General features: G+C 37.0%; 1 protein-coding gene across 4 annotated transcripts; it reads left to right on the forward strand.

Moving 5' to 3' along the window:
- Window positions 1–1,431: 1,431 nt before the first annotated feature.
- LOC113328432 (putative disease resistance protein RGA3) lies at window positions 1,432–8,784 on the forward strand. Of its 4 annotated transcripts, XM_026575542.1 has the most exons (4): window positions 1,436–1,583; window positions 2,207–2,305; window positions 2,397–2,808; window positions 4,295–8,784. In XM_026575542.1, the coding sequence occupies exon 4, from the start codon at window positions 5,565–5,567 to the stop codon at window positions 8,340–8,342; it is 2,778 nt and encodes a 925-aa protein (XP_026431327.1). In that variant the 5' UTR covers window positions 1,436–1,583; window positions 2,207–2,305; window positions 2,397–2,808; window positions 4,295–5,564; the 3' UTR covers window positions 8,343–8,784. The 4 variants fall into 4 exon arrangements, with proteins under 4 accessions (XP_026431328.1, XP_026431327.1, XP_026431329.1 ...); XM_026575543.1 differs by lacking the exon at window positions 2,207–2,305 and having other exon boundaries at window positions 1,432–1,583; XM_026575544.1 differs by lacking the exon at window positions 2,207–2,305 and having other exon boundaries at window positions 2,379–2,808.
- Window positions 8,785–14,475: the final 5,691 nt, after the last annotated feature.

A 14,475-nucleotide genomic window follows, 5' to 3' on the forward strand; every position in this document is an offset into this window, starting at 1 on the left:
AACTACTGAAGCAGAGTATATGGAAGTGGCAGAGGGATTTAAGGAGGATATATGGTTACAAGGTTTGCTCGATGACTTGGGTGTTATGCAGGAACAACTGCTTGTGCATTGTGATAGTCTTGGTGCAATTTACTTGGCTAAGAATCAAGTTCATCATGCCAGAACCAAACATATAGATGTTTGATTTCACTTTGTTAGAGAAATTCTGGAAGAAGAAGACATTCTACTTGTGAAGATCGATACCAAAGACAATCAAGCTGATATGTTAATGAAAGTAGTATCTGGGGTCAAGTTTCGTCATTGCTCGAATATGATCCACATTCTTCCGTTTTGGTGATACCCTTTGGGGTGGAAGTTCTTCAGAACCTGGTGGAGGCCTTCTATCAAGGCCATTGAGTGAACTACGGTCGGTTTGATTCCTTGCAGAGGATACGTAGGAAGCCTATGGCGCAATCGACGTTGGAAGACGAAGGTGATTTTTTTATTGATCGTCTCATGCATGAATGCATGATCCGAGGTGGAGAATTGTTGGACGCTAGCTGAATTACAAGACACGAATTTGGTGAGAGTCCAAATTTGAATGGAACTCTAAAACCGCGTGTGTAAACTAGGTTGGTGGTTTTTGTGTTGAGATAAACACAACACAGTCGGTCATTGAGTCCTAGTTTGTAGGATACTCAATTGGAGTCGGTTAATTAGATCCTAGCTTTTAGGAAACTCAATGTATATGAGACCTAGCTAACTAGTATAAATACCCTATTAGAGAAAGTTAAAGAACACACCAAAAATTCTTCTTTCTCTCTTAGGGTTTATATGTTTTCTCCCATAGGATAATATATAAATCACTTATTTTTCCCGAAGATTCAACCTCGTTAAATTCTCGTCTCTTTCTTTTCTAGTTTGTGTTCTTTGCAATATTTAGAGTACTATTGTGTAGCTGTGCAAATCGCTTCCGCAGCGCAACACCTAGTTGCGTAATAGAGTCGATTCTCCTTTAATCTAGATTTTTCCAAAACCATTATAGGTTAACGATTTAAAGACTTCATTAAAATTCGTAAAGCCAAATTTAAGTATTTTCGGTGTAGTTCCATATTATGATCTTACTTGTTCTATCACGTTGTGTTTTATCTTCTCTGATTCAAAACGTAATTTATGGATTGAAGTTGTTAACATTCGACACTCTTTCCATGCTTATGAAGTCTTCTAACTTGAACTTTGACGACCAAAAAAAAGACACGTGGACGATGTAGAAGGATGAGAAATAGTGCACGGTGGAGTCGCGTGGAATATGCGGAGTAGTTCAAGAATTCTCACGTGATAACGGAAATACACCGTTAGTTAAACAGTCAAAGGAGCCAACATATGTGAACCAGTTGACTGGTACCCAAACTCAAAACTGGTGTTTTTCAGACACTTCTTTTGCTAAACTTCTTGGTGAAAATCAAATGCAATGTTCCCAACCAACATCTCATGTTAGAAACCATATTCGATGGACACAAGAAAGTGAGGATGCCAGAGGAGAAAGTTGTGTGACCAGTGGCTGATTTGCAGAAAGAGAATCGATCTCATAGATCTTCATTGAGGTAAATCCAAACCCTTTGTTTTTCATTCTATTTTATTCATTTTTACTTGTTATGATTTTAGGGTTCTTAGAACAAAAACCCTTTATTGAGCTGTTTTTGAAATGGGTACCAATTGGTTTTGTTAAAATTTGATTTGCTGTATTGCATTTGTTGTAATTAGGGTTGAGTTTTTCGAACTGGGTGTTAATGTATTAGGGGAAATCTGAAGTTTTTGAAGTGGGTTTTATAAATAGAGGTGGAATTTTGATCTTTTGAAGGATTTTGAAATTTGGATTATGCAAAATTGGTTTCTTTTCTTAATTTTGGATATATGCATTTGGGCAATCTAGGCGTTGTTATAAGAGTCTGAAACTGGGGAAACTTGACCCAAATTTAGTCAGCTGTTATGGCTTAAATTTTTCTTTTCAAGGTTTTATTCCGGCTGGTGCTTGTTGATTAGTTAATCTCATGTTATTTAGTTAGCTTTTGGTCTTTTTTATTTGTAATACTTTCTTATGAACAGTACCATACTTACAATTATGATGCTCCAATTGATGAGCATACAGTACTTACGATTTTACAAACTCACATGGTATTTGAAGTTTGAACCGTAACGTGTGTACTGCTTAAAATCTAATTCATAGAGACAACCTTAAGTGGGGAAATCCAAAAGATTTACAGTAAGGCCATAAAGTTCAGTGAAGAAGCGTTGATATCAACTTACCCTATAGAAATTTCTCTTGGTAAAAACTTAAATCACTCCATCGTTCATAATTCTTTAAATGTTCTGGTGAGCTGATCTCTGTTGTAACACAGAACTTGCGTTAATCTCAGGGACATGTCTATGAAACAGAAGCGGGAGTATGCGTTGCATTTCTTGCCAATATGGGATCTGAATCTGATCAACCGTGAATTTCAATGGAGATTCATATCATTTACCTGCATGGTCTGTCAGCATCCTACCTGACTGCAAAGGCTTCGGTCTGTTTCGGGATTGTCTGTGTGCTTTCCCGTAGGTGTTCATACTGGACCTTGTGATACTTGTTATGTGGCAGATAAACTTCCCAGGTTGCATGTGAAACAAAACTTGCATCGTCAGTCTGATGAAAATATTGATAACTCTTGCGGGAGATTTTCAGCCAGGATGGAGTTGGTTCGTAGAACTTGTAGGTGTATCAAAGACCCAAGCTAGAGATATAATTACAGTCTTGAGAGGGAATCATGATAGTCGGCGAATTACTCAAGCGTAAGTCATGTTTTCATCTTTTCTTATCCAATTTTACTTTCTTTGATATGTGATCTTGTTGCATGGTGGGGCTAAACAAAAAATTATTTCTTATTCGGTTATTCCTTATAAATTATGTATATTCATCCTAGCAGTCCCTGGATGATTCACAAACATATCGGTCTTATAGGGTGACTCTTTGACCAGGAATGTTTTCCTCTCAGTTTTCATGCTCTCACTCATATGAACAAGCTGATTACATTGGTATAAGCTGGTCGATTTAGAATTAGAGCTTGGAACTTAATACCTTTTTTGGTAACATACTTGTGTCGTATCAAAATTTCATTTGTCATTAATCAGTTCTTTGGATTGCTTTAGGTTTTCATTATTTTGTTTTCTACGGTGATGTATCTTGCTTCTGTTGGTACTTGACCATTTCTGGAAAAAAAAATGATAGTTTGAGGAAACCATTCTTGTTTGCGGCGAATGCATGTGCATCTATCTCGCAATTTCCGGACTTGGCTTAAGTTTGTGGCCTTTGTGAGGGTTACAAGACCTTGGCACTTTTTCTTTTAGTATTTGTGTTCATCAACTTATCCACGCAATGGTTTGTGGGTTCTGATTCCAGTATTGGATTCTACAACGAATGGTTGAGAAAATAGGGAGGTGCAAATGTCTGGAAGTACTTCATGAGCTTTTGTACTATCTACCTCATACTGCTCTTAAATGAGAATCAGGTCCGTTTTAGAGCTGGGCTAATCTTTTTAGAAGGACTTAGCTTTTGCATGGTGGACTATCTCCTTTCTTGGACACATTGGATAGTATCCAGGCATTGGACCATATATATGTTTATTTCTCTGGTGGGAGAGTGTAGTGTCCAGTTGGGGATCAATGTACGGCCTCCTATGATCTGACCCTAACGACCACTGCGATTGGGGTATTTCTCCTTATGGAGCCCGTTGCACATTTGGATAACCATTGGATATCGCTTCTCACTTCTCACTTCAACCATACCAATAGGGTCACCCTCATCGGGGGAGTACATCATCTTGTAGTTGAAGGTAGGTTACAATTGGTCCAGGTGGGTGAATCTGGATGGCTTTGCTTTTTATTGTTAGTCTATCTTCAGTATTTATCCAGGGACTCTTTGGAGTTGCAAGTATTTTAAAATGTCATATGAAAACGACCTCACGGAGTTTTCTGAAGTTCCAAGTTGTTAAATATGTAAAAAGAATTGACTGAGGTCGTGCATTTTGAAATTAGGGAGCGTGGTTTTCAGTATTTGAAGTGTTGAGGTATTGCGGCTTCTATTTAGTTTTTGTGGTCATGTCCTTCTGAAATAATGCGTATCTCCAATGATCAATATATGCCATATTACAGCTATTTTTAGCACCTACTAGAAACTGGAATCCACCACCTAGAGACTGTTTAAAGTTAAACTTTGATGGGTTTTAATCTTTGATGGGTTTTAATCTTTGCTGATTCAAGTCGTGAACTTCGTTTGCAGAGCAAGGGCAGGACCAGCAAGAGCTTCATCCCTTGAATAAGCAGAGGAATTAGCTCTGACAGAGGCAGTTAAATGGGCAGTGGAAAGATCAGTAATAAACTTTTACATAGAAGGAGATACCAAGATCATAATATGCAAGGACATCCAAGAAATATCAAATGGCAATGCTAAGGACCTCTGCAGCAAGCTTCTTCCATGTTGGCAGGTTGTTCATCTTTTTTGGGTTTTTAATTTATTAACAGATTAGTTAACAAGGTGGCCGACACTCTGGCTAAGAAAGGTCGTTCATACTTCATACTCAGCCCACCAAACTTGGAACACTCCCAGCTTTCTTAATCAGTAGTCTGGTAGTAGCCAATCAAATTTTACGTCAATCCTTTTAGATATGATAGTTGCATTAGATAGATCTACTCTTTTGTATATAAGGATCCAGTATCAACAACTTCACAGGCTAGCTTCAGGGCAACATTGTCGGTTATCTGTTGGTAGGTAGACTAGGAGGATATGTTACTTCATTGCAGGTTGTACTTGCATTGGTTTTTGCTAGATAAACCATTGCAATTGCTGCCTGATTTGCTCCCCTGGTTACATCATTAATAATAAACCAACTGTTGCAAAAGTAACTGTTTGTTTTGAGCCGGATTGTTGCTGGATAAGAACTTCAAATTCAGGAAAAATGATACTTTAATTTTTCTTGGAGGCCAAATTCTTTCAGGCATTTTTTACCTAAAAGAATACGAAAATGATGATGTTCTTATTCATTCGGCACACCGGAGAGCGTATTATGGACGAAAAAGTGTATGTTATCAGGTCTGCTACACATGATGTTTTTTTCTCTTCTTATGAATATAAATCGATTTTTTTAGTGAAATGAATGTATATATAATGCCGGCGTAGTAGGACTTTTTCATTAGAAGAAGTCGGATGAGGAAAATGTCACGGATTTTGCCGATTGCGACAATGATAGGAACCTGACGCGTTTTGACTTGTGCACCCCGTTTTAATCTGGGTGCAGTTCCATGCCTCCGTATTGGTTACAAAAAGCCAATGGATTTCAAAAAAATTTAAACGACTGGGAATAAGAATGGGAGTATTGTGCACCCTCTTTAAAGAAGGTGCACAAAGTCAGACCTGCTTTACGCGTTTTATCGCGGATCTGGCACTCAAAAATAAGTTCGTCTAGAATATATACCAGGATTATTCATTGGTACAGTCAGGTTGGAGCTAGCTAAGCTTAACTTTATGATTTCTCACTGACTTCATCTCCGAGATGTCTGGAACCCTGAATGATATCATGGAGAACATGATAGATATATTGGGAATACAGCAGGAGATGAAAAAACTGGAACAAGCACTGAAGAATATGAGATCTATTCTTGAAGATGCAGAAGAAAAGCAATTAGGAGATGAAGAAATCTCTGATTTTCTTGGACGGCTCAAGGACTTAAATTACGTTACTGAAGATCTGCTTGACGATTGGCTCATAGATATAAAACGAAAAAATATGAGTAAGATATCTTCCTCTTCTTCGTCTTCTTCAATTGTTCCGAGTTTAGTCAATGCTTTCAATTGCTGTGTTAGTTTTGATAAATTTAAAAAAATCAGAAGTTTGAGGGCCAAAATTGAGAAAATGAAAATTGAAAGTGTGAAATATGATTTAAGTGGATCAGTAATTCCGAAAATCTCTTATGTTCCTAGTTATGATTATGGTGATGATGATAAGGTTATTTATGGACGGAAATTAGATAGAGAAATTATTATACAGAAATTATTCGAAAATGATGGTAAGGATAAACCACAAGGTGTTAAAGTTGCCAGTATTGTTGGAATTGGCGGAATTGGCAAGACGACCCTTGGTCGGTCTGTGTTCAATGATGACAAGGTTACATCACATTTTGATACTAGAGTTTACTGTGTTGTCCCTCAAACTGCATCTTATCTTGAAACGACTGTGCGGAGAGTTTTGAAAGGCCTATCTTCGTCTCCTAGTGATGATTGTATTTCTGTTGGTGATTCGAATGGTGCTGATGTCGATAGTCTTTTGAGTCTCTTGAAGAATCGTGTAAAACAAAAGAAATTCTTACTAGTTCTGGATGATGTCTGGGATGAGAACGTCAACAAGTGGAAAAGTTTGAAGAATTCACTTAATAGTGGGGTTCCAGGAAGCAGTATACTTATCCTCACCCGCAATAAAATGTGTGCGTATTTAATGAGCACAACTACTCTTCATGAGCTAAAGCCTTTATCCGAAGAAGCTGCTTGGGAATTATTTCGTCGAAATGCTTTAGTGAAACAAGACAATGGTGGTGATGCGTTGAAACCTTTTGAAGACATTGGAAGGATAGTCTCACAGCGTTCCGACGGCGTCCCTCTTGCACTGAAGTTTCTTGGAGGTCTGCTGCGCACGAAAACCACCACACAGGAATGGGAAGACGTTATGGAAAGTGATACATGGGAGCTACTTGAGATGGAACCAATCCTGCCAGCTCTTTACTTCAGCTACTACAGCTTGCCTCCCGTTCTCAAACTCTGCCTCGCTTATACTGCCATCTTCCCAAAAGATTACGAGATCGACAAGGGGACGCTGATAAAGTTATGGATGGCGGAAGGTTTCCTCGGCTCATCCGCAACAAAAGATATGGACCCAGAATTAATAGGGGCAGAGTTCTTTCGGGAACTAATAATGCGCTCGTACTTCAATCCTCACCAAACAAACGAAGACGGCGAAGTAACTTCCATCAAGATGCATGATCTTGTTCACGACTTGGCCGCCTCTATCAGTGGGAACTCTGTTGTGGAAGTCGACAACAACACAACTTCCAAAGAAAACAAGGCTCGCCATCTATCAGGACTACACAGCGATTTGCATTCTGTCGCCAGCTCTGTACGGAAGGAAAATCATGTCTCCACTCTAAAACTCTTCGAATGCAGAGTGATTTCCGAAACAGTCTCCCCGAGTCTCTTTTCACACTTGAAATTTCTGAGGGTATTGGATCTGAGTCATCTTGACCTTGCAGAAATACCTAAAGAGTTAGGGAAGTTGAAGCATCTGAGGTACCTAGACTTGTCTCACACAAAACTGCAATCTCTCCCTGAAGGATTATGCGGCCTACAGAATTTGCAGACCTTGACACTAAATGAGTGCGAAGACCTGTTGAAACTGCCAGAAAGTTTAGGAAGTTTAAGTGGGTTGAGACATCTTGAAATTCAAAGTACTCCTAAACTGCTCTACTTACCACTAGGAATTGGCAAGTTAACGTCCCTTAGGACGTTATCCAAATTTCCTTTGAGTACCGCGAAACTAGGAGCCAGGATTGGAGAGCTCAAAGACCTCAACAAATTGCAAGGCTACATCAACATAATAGGCTTGCATATAGGGAAGAACTTGAAGGAGGCTAATGACGCAAGACTGATGAACAAGGAAAATCTCCACGAACTGCGGTTAGATTTTTCACCTTATAAGATGGAAAATCTTGGAGAAGATGAGTTCAGAAAGACGGAAACTCTGCTTGAAGACCTTCACCCACATCCAAACATAAAGAAAATGATGCTAACTAACTTTCTCGGTTCGAAGCTCCCAAGGTGGTTGGAGAACGATTCTTCGTTGCCTAATCTTCGCAGTTTGAAGATACAAGATTGCAGGAACTGTACAAAGTTGCCTGCGCTCGGCAACCTACCATCCCTGGAAGAACTAAATATTGGAAATCTGGATAGTATCAAAGATATTGGGAATGAGTTCTATGGAATTGGCAGTAGTTGCAAATATGGGAAGGAGATAGCATTTCCAAAGCTGGAAGAACTTCATCTGGTTGATATGGCTAAATTGGAGCACTGGGATTTCATTGCTGGAGATAAGAAAATTATGCCTTGTATTCGAGACTTGCATATCCGAAACTGCCCCAAATTAGTTGAACTGCCGCACTTCTTCTCGGATAATTCGAAGAATGTGTACGTAAGTGATTGTCCAAAACTGACTTCCTGCGCTCAAAGAAATCTAATTACAAAGGTTGAAAATTGTGCTTCCAAAGGATTCTCGGTAACAAGCTGAAGTCTTTCAGCATCAATACCAACCCAACTAATTCAGAGTTCAAAAACAGGTAAGGTGCAACTCATTTCTATCCTCCCAGTACTGAATATTTTGAACTTCTGAAATTGTTTGATCAGACTGAACCGAAAGGTGATGGGTGGTTTAAAGATCTTGCAAGCGCGTTATGCTGTGCAAGTCTGGCTAGATGATGACCAGATTGGTTTTCTTGTGTAGTTTGTATAAATTTATATAATTGGAACTTCAGGTCCTTAATCTTGCATTCTGTAAGCCAAAAAATTATGTCTTCCAACTGTCGTTTAATTTCAGCTTGTTAAGAAAACGTAATGTAATAATGTCTTCCAAACTCGTGTGTAATTCCGGCTTGTTCAAAAAACTCATGTAATATGTCTCTCGCACTTGTGTTTCATTCCAATTTGTTTAAAAAACTCATGTTTGGTGTTCAGTCACATTATATAATGTTGATTGTGGATTTAGTTGCTTTCGGGGTTAAGTGATGCACTTTACAAGGGTGAAGCATCATTATGCTGGTTGAAGGAGATTTGGTTCATTAGGAATTAGATAGTTTCTGACAATTTATATAGATATAGAGTAACCTATATGGAAAGCACAGTTGGTTGCAAGAGAGGACATAAACTCACTGAGGAGTATTGATAAAGTAAACTCGGTTGAACAGGACAATGTTGATATAATTAAGAGAATAAATTGAACACTGGAGACTACTGCAAATGAAAGAAACATTTTAGAAATAAAACCCTAAATTCACTAATAAATAAATAAATATCTGCTAGTTTTTCAACTAAATATGGTTGATTCATTTCAGGCAGGATGAGCAGAAAAAGCAGAGATGGATGCAATTAAACTCATTGGCAACACAGGCTGGCAATAAAAATTTGATTGCTGCTGTCTGCAATAATTAGGAATAGTTCTATTTACAAGTACATCATACTGGGGCTTCGTGAAGTCAATGCCGGGGTGTAGAGAAAATTCTTGGAAATTCTGTTTAGCGACAAAAATCCGGGGTTTGTTAGAATCAACGTATTAGTCAAACCAATGATCATTTCTCATCAAATTTTTTATGCAGTACTCGTGATGCGAGAAAGATACATCATATGTTATTCATAGTTGGACATTTTCAAAAACGAGACGTACACAACTAGGAAATTCAATTGTATTAAAATTTATCATCATAATCCCCCAACATCTTATTCAAAATTAGGAAATTATTATAGGGCCCGTGGATCATGGATGTGCGACCCATTAGATGAATAAGTTTTCTCTTTTCTGTATATAAGAGAACATTATATGTATGTAATAGTTTGATGCCTCTTTATCAATACCAAGTTCTTCTTGTTCTCTATCACTTGCTTTAACCTAATTGTTACTCCAAAACGCTATCATGCACGAAGCTATACCGCAGAGCTTTGGGTGATTTTTTTTTGCTATCCTACATGGATTGATAAAAACACAAGTTGTTTAAGAAAAAAAGATGGGATTTGGATTTAATCAACCACGGCAGTTATACAATCATCGCGAAGCTAAGTTTATTTTCTCCCGTTTATCTTTTTATGGGTTGATTGTATTGAATTGTATTGTATTTTTCGCCATCATAGCATCGTAGCAATTAAATCTAGGATGATTGGTTGTACACTAACCCGTCTGTATATGCAATTAAATCTAGGATGATTGGTTGATTGGTTGTACACTAACCCGTCTGTATATGCTAATCTCGTGAAGGAAAATCTTAAAGAACGTCTGATGGAGATCCCATCTGTTCGCTATCCCAGAAATAAAGGAATCTGTGCAACTCCAACTCCAACTCCAACTCCAACTCCAACTCCAACTCCAACTCGGTTCGATCCAGCCGGTCCAGTCCTGTCCTGTGCTGTGCTGTCCAGTTTTCTGGTTTTTGGGACGTGCACGAGCAAGTCTGTACCGGTTTCGCCTATATACGGTGGGAACCAAAAATGTGAGGTATGTAACCAAAGACCGAATATTCATTGGGTTTATTTAATTGTTTTTAAAACATGCCTAGTTTTGTTATTTTAGAACATGCCTAGTTATATTTTTTTCTGTCTTAAGATAAATCCAAGTCATATAAACGGTCAATTTAAATTATTTTTATTGATCTCAATCATTAAGAATTCTGGTCTTAATGCGATTTTTTCTCTTGAATATGATATTGGCTATAGTCACTACAAAACTAATGACTTTTAGCTACGATCCTACTGCCACGGATTTGTGTATCCGTGGGTGTTGATCACATGTTGCCACGCCTAATTCATAGTCGTGGCAATAGAACACTCATTTGCTACGGCCATAAGGGAAACTCCTATGGAGTAAAAATAAATCCATATCTTTGTGATCATCCATTTTTTATGGATAAAAAATGCTACTATGGGAAGAATTTAGGTTCATATCTTTCTGAAGTCCAGATGGTACTCCACTGATGTAGGGACTAGGCTGTGGAGTAGTCCATCCGGTCATTGGATGACCGGATATGTCATCCGAACATTAAGTGTTCGGATATATTTTTTTTAATTATCTTTTTCTCAAATCCGGTCCCTTAGTGACCAGATGCAACGAATATTATATATCTATCCGGACACTGCATAACCGGATGGGATTTTTAATCGTTTAAAATGATGTAAATATATTTGTTCCTATAGTGTAGCAACGGTTTGATAATTATCAACAATTATAAGTGTTGCTAACTTAAGAGATGTAAGATACCATGCGCATTCAATGAATGAGCTGTTGTTTTTTTTCTTTTTAAAGATCCGGCCTATGAGGAACCGGATGGACCAAATTTTTAATTTTTTTCCCACGGTGAGTTTTGGCTCCACTAATTGCGGATGGTCCATATATATATATATGGATACTCATTAAGATATGGATGTTTTTACCTCCATACCATAGGAGTTGTCTTAATGAGATTTTGCTACGGGTCCAAGTTTATAAGTTATGGAACTGCCGAATCACCTCTAGTGACGATATGGTGGGCCGTGGGTATTGTGGGCTTTTTGTTTCAGGATAAAAGTAGACTGTCGTAGCAAATGTTGCCCATCTGTAAAATTCTTCCCAAGTTAAGTCGTGGGGGAATAACTCCCCAGTTCCCCTAAACTCTTCTCTTTCCTAGTATTTTATCGATTATGACCGAAAGAAGAAAAATCAGTTCTTTGAAACTCTCTATAGTCTATACAAAGAAGACAATCTATCAAGTAAGTTAGGATTTGTGTAGACCTAGTTCTTGTGTTTAATTTCTGAAACTAGGGTTTTAAAGTAGTATTAGTTCATTATGTGTAATCTAACCTAGCTAATTGAATATCGATATTTTTATCTTTCTTATTTGAAACGATTTCTTATTTTGGATCAGATTTAGAAGAAGGAAATCAAACAGTTTCTTCTTTCTCTACGAGACTTCATCGATTTTTAGCTCAAATTGTACTTCCGCAAGAGGGTAAGAATTTCGATTTCTTAATCGGTTGATTTCTTGGCATGAATCTCATATATGTTGAATTTTATTTTAAATCCAATTTGAGTTGTATTTTAAAATTTCAGTTAAGTTTCTTCCTGTAACATCATATTTAAAAGGTCTTTGTTTTTCCACATGGCATATGATTCCAATTTCAACTGTAGTTCGTCTATGCATAAACCTACAGTGTTTTATTAGTTTATAGCATTTTTTAAGGTTGTGTGTTTAAGAATTGATATGCTAATTAGAACGTGAAATGAAGAACATGAGAGGTATCTAGCTATAATGCACTCACATTTGGAATCTAGGGGTTCATTATGTTTCTTGTTTAACCATGTTATGTTAGTATTTATATCATGGAAATCCATGTTGTGTTTAAATGCGTGGAATGAATCATTGGTTGGTGCAATGTTGGTTTGTTTTGGTTGTACCATGTGTTAATGGTATGTGGAAATGGATCAATAGCATGAGAGATGTCTAATTAGGTGTAAAAAAATCTTACCCTGCAAGAATAGGTAGTTTTTTAGGTGCAACTGTGTTGACCCAATTCTAGGCTAACCAATGGTCTTATTTGTCACTGTGTATTCTTGCTGGATGTAGTTCCTAGGCATAAGAAATTCATATATTTCATTTTATGAGATATTTCGTTGGATATAAGTAATTTTTGATGCGCGTCTTGAAACAATTCCAGGCTAACTAAAGAGTGTAATCAGTACGAAGTATGAAGAAAATTGTGTATGTATTTACTTACGTTAGTTTATATTTTATTGGCATTAATAAATTGTTGCAACATGTGCTTACTTTAAATTTGCATATTATAGTTTCATGCTCAAATGGAGGCCTTAGAAAGGGAGTTTTGGAAGAGATCACTTTTTCTGAACAGCTGAGTGGAGACTAGTTTTGTAAAATCATTGATTGGTGGTGTTGGTTTAAAAAATAGATTAATCAAACTTAGGGTGGCATCTTCTTCAAGTGTTGGTAAAAACAACGGGAAAATGAGGCATTGAGAAATGAAATCAACAAGATGAAAAGGATCAGGTTGATATGCAGGTTGAACAACTTATGTTGATGCCCTATTCCTACTACTAGGCGGGTATGTATGGACATCCATAAATACTTTTAGGGGTGTACTGTCTACAGTCTTGAGTTTTATTAATTTTGTTTTGTTTTGTAGGATGTCTCTTACAGGCGGAACCATAGAACTATGGTCCTGCTACACATATCCAAGGTAATATTTTTGCTCTTTATTAGTACAAATGGTTATTTAGTTAATCGTTATTTTGCATTTTTTTTTTTTTTTGCTTTGAGAAGAAATCCTTCCATGATTGGAAGTAAAAACGAGACTGGAACACAAGCTAAATTTCTGTAGTATAACTTGTAGATAATTCACAAGTTGTATTGCTGAGCTCCTTATGATTAAGACACTTACAATTAGAGGAAGTTTTGCTAACTAGAAGCTTCATTTCCTTGGGAAGCTATTCCCCATGCATCTAATTTTTTACTACTTGAGATTTTAGGAGTCGATGGAAGTTTATTGGGTAAGATCACTACTGATTGGTAGGGGTCTTAATGAATTTCATGAATATATTCTGATATTTGCTTCTTTTCTTTCTTTCTTTTTTTTTGATAAAATTTTCTTTTGCATTTACTTCATGCTTATGGATGAGTAAACATAAATAGACTATATGAACTCAGAAACATGTATCTCTATTGACAAAGCTTCAATGAATTATGGGAGCCAATGTTAAATCTGATTAGTTTCTTTTTGATTTTATTATCGCATTATTTCCTCAAGAATTGCAACTTCAAGGGTTTGTTGTGAAGTCTAACTTAAAATCACCTTATTTGGTCCTCTATAAATAAATGGATCAGTATTTGGTTAGTTCATCGTACCTATTTACTGTTTAAGGACTAATTTCTGTTGTATAATCTTGTAATATATAGCTCAGATACGTTAGCTACAACGTGAGCAGAAACAGCGCACCAAAGTTTGTTAATAATTACAAAGTGTATGTTGTAGACTTATTCAGATTTGGCTGGATCGTTAAAGAACTTGTCAAGTATCGTGCCTTGGTAATAGAAAGGGATGAATGCGTTTTGCAGATTATGCCTACATTCATGGTAAGCTCAGGTAGCAGATGAGGAGGGTTGTCTTTACCTTTTCCTGCTAAAATGTGAAGTGAAGATGTCATCTATTCCCCTTAATATCCTATATTCAAGGTTAAGCGAAAAGGGATGTCTTATTAGTACTTCTTAAAGTTTTGGAGATAAAAGGATAATCTTATTGTCAGTGCATATTCAAGCCTTAAACTTTTCTAATTCTAGTACTGTCATTTTTTTTTCATATCATGAATTGAAGATTATATTGTTCGACTTAGCTTAATTATTTGTATTTGAATCTACTAGATGTATATGATTTTCTTTAATGAATGAAATCTTTTAGTATTTTGATACCTGAATATTGGTGAATGGAAGTATTGATACATGCTAAAAATCAAACTATAAAAGGCTATAACGGAATGTATAAGAAAAATTTGAAGTAACCTTTTGCCACGTCCGGAATATGTGGCTAGAAGGGAAAATCAGGGCACACATGTGTGTTAATTAGTGACGGCACGACACCGTAGCAAATGATCATGTGTCATTTTCCACACAATATAG

The sequence above is a fragment of the Papaver somniferum genome, unplaced genomic scaffold (assembly GCF_003573695.1).
Source record: "Papaver somniferum cultivar HN1 unplaced genomic scaffold, ASM357369v1 unplaced-scaffold_107, whole genome shotgun sequence".
Classification (NCBI taxonomy): Eukaryota; Viridiplantae; Streptophyta; class Magnoliopsida; order Ranunculales; family Papaveraceae; genus Papaver; species Papaver somniferum.